Here is a 2,735-nt window from a genome sequence, read left to right on the forward strand (position 1 = left end):
AGACAAGATAGAAGATTAGGAAGACTTCCCATAGATCCCCTTTAGTATCCCGTATCTCTATCTAGCTTGTTAGTTCATATTTATAGTTCAATAAAGTCTGCATTCAATAAAATCCAAGTGTTGTCAGCAAATGGTCTCATTTACACCTTAACTTGGGCAGAGGCATCTCTCCCTGATGGGATTGGAACATACAGGCAGGGACACCTTCCACGATTCCAGGTTCTCCAAGTCCCATCCAACCTGGCCTGGGACACTTCCAGGGATCCAGGGGCAGCCACAGCTTCTCTGCCCAACCTGGGCCAGGGCCTGCCCACCCTCACAGGGAAGACTTTCTTCCCAATATCCCATCTAACCCTTCTTTTTGTCAGTTTTAAGCCATTTCCCCTTGTCCTGTCACTCCAAGCGCTTGTGAAAAGCCTCTCCCCATGGATGGCTCAAACAGCGGACACTGGCACTTCAAACCAGTGTAAGAAGCTGGAAAATTGCAGTGCAAAGAAATCATCTGGAACCACAATTAATCCTCTGTCACTCACTGGACTTGGAGCAGGTTCCTGATAAATGATGCACGGGAAGTGCATGAAAACAGGAGGAAATCTGATTTCACTGCCTGTGTGATGTAATGCCGCCCCAACAAGAAGCGATGCTTTTACACACGTGTGTGCACTCGTCTGAAGCCCGTGAACCCTCAGTATCACACTGATTATTTGCACCCAGCTGTTGCTTTTCTCCTGCTGTTGCTCATTTGAGCAAAATAAACCAAAGGAAACGAGAAAACAATTTTAAAACACGAAAAACCACTGACGAAACTGCAAAAAAAAGTGTTGTTTTTTTTTTTCTTACAGTATAGTTTTTCTTAAATCTTTTGCCAGTAGATATGTTGATGATGCAGCCCCCGGAGGAGCCCCCTGGAGCAGGGGGATGTCCAAAGGAGGCTGTGAGCCCTGGGGAAGCCCAGCCTGCAGCAGGGGCCTGGCAGGACCTGTGGATCCGTGCAGAGAGGAGCCCACGCTGGAGCAGGTTTGGTGGCAGGACTGGTGACCCCCCGGGGGATACACAGGGGAGCAGTTCCTGAAGGACTAAGCCCATGGAAGGGACCCACGCTGGATCGATGCCTTAAGGACTGATCCTGTGGAAGGACTTGAGCAGGAGAAGTTCATGGAGAGCTGAGGAGAATAAGAAGAGAGAAAGATACGAGAAATGGAGAGCTGTCTACGCCAAATACTAAAAGGACTTGATACGGATTAATTGACTTTGCACGTTTTGGACAGTTTAAAATTATGTTTGGGGTTGTATTTTAGTTATATCAATTATATTTTATTGGAATATGTTATTCCCCTCATGAATTTGCTCTCCACTGATTGGCTGAGATTTCCTCTTCTCTGATAGGTTGAAATTTGCCGCCTATGGGCGGTATGGTTAATACTGTCAGTTCATGTGATTGGCTGGTGGTTACGTCATACATTTTGTGATTTCCCTATTGGTTGTACCCTCGTGTCAATCCTGAAACTCCTCCCAAGTTCTAGTCCCTTCTACCCCAGACCCTATAAAAGGCCTGTCCTCCCCTCAGTCAGGGGATAACACCCTTCATCTACCATCAGTAAAACCTGCGACAGAGTGAAGAACCCCTTGTGTTGTCCATGCCTTGTCCTTCACCTGGGCTGCGACATATGGCGCCCAGACACGCGGCTCCGTTGTAGGTTCCTCACATTGAGGGAACTCCAGAGTACTCTTCTGGGATACAGAAGACCCAGGCGTTTGGTGTTCTCCCCGGCAGCCACTCCCAGCTGGATGGCGGGCAGTGACAGGATGCTGCCACTTCCCTTCGCACCTGCTACTGCTGGCAGGAGAAGGTGAGCGGCTGGGGTAGCCCTAATTCCTTCCCTTTCTCCAGTACCCCGTAGACATTGATAAATATGGGAGCTCGCCCTTCAAGGGAAGAAGCTGCGATGTATGAATATTTGAAGAATTTAATCAGAAAAAATTACTATCCCTTAGGCAAAAGCTCCCTCAAAGCTTTAATCAAATGGAGTTATAAGAATATAGATCCTGTTCCAGAAATCATAACATACTTGGAATGGGCAAAAATTGGATCTGCGCTAGCAAATGCTACCTTTGCTGGAGACAGTCACGCTGTAAAAACTTTAAAAGCTTGGAAAACAGTTTTTATAATATTTAAAGAGACTGTAAAACAACAATCACTGACAGAAGAAAATCCAGAAACAACTGTTAAACTGTACCACAACCAGAAAAATGAAAGTGACTGTTCTCAAGCTTCTAATATCAATGCCCGGGCGGTGACAGAGAACTGTCTCCCATGAGAGGAACCCCACGCTGGAGCAGGGAAAGGACTCTTCGCTCTGAACAGATGTCTGATGAAGTGACCATGAAACCCACTCCCCTTTCCCATTTAGCCACAGTTGATTTATTGATTTATTAATTCTTTATTGTGCATTTTGAACCCCGTGTACAACCGGACAGTGAGATGATAAAAATTAGTCTTCTCTCCCAAATCGACTAAAAAGCTAGGGATAAAACACGGAGGCTTTTGTTCTGTTTGGGACAGAAGAGTAAACCCTGTGTGTTGGGTCTCACAGGTGGCACAGCTGGAACCAGGTGGCAGCGTCTCCGCAGGTGCTTTTGGCGCCGGTGCAGCCGTGCGGGGACTTTGCCACAGCCGCCCCCCGCGCTCGGGGCTGGTTTGCGAAGGGCTCGGGCAGTCCCTTTGTGTGTGTGAG

General features: G+C 47.5%; 1 protein-coding gene across 1 annotated transcript in view; it reads left to right on the top strand.

Moving 5' to 3' along the window:
- Nucleotides 1-1,420, top strand: part of LOC114072144 (flocculation protein FLO11-like) — a gene marked incomplete at its 5' end in the record, with an annotated part of 7,851 nt that extends 6,431 nt beyond the window's left edge. Inside the window, one exon of the mRNA XM_027910065.1 lies at nt 1,387-1,420. Coding sequence (XP_027765866.1) covers nt 1,387-1,420 — 34 coding nt within the window. The remainder of the gene's footprint in view (nt 1-1,386) is intronic.
- Between the last annotated feature and the right edge of the window lie 1,315 nt (nt 1,421-2,735).

This window comes from Empidonax traillii, unplaced genomic scaffold (assembly GCF_003031625.1).
Source record: "Empidonax traillii isolate 1590-97213 ecotype Southwest subspecies unplaced genomic scaffold, ASM303162v1 scaffold2688:size20581, whole genome shotgun sequence".
NCBI lineage: Eukaryota > Metazoa > Chordata > Aves > Passeriformes > Tyrannidae > Empidonax > Empidonax traillii.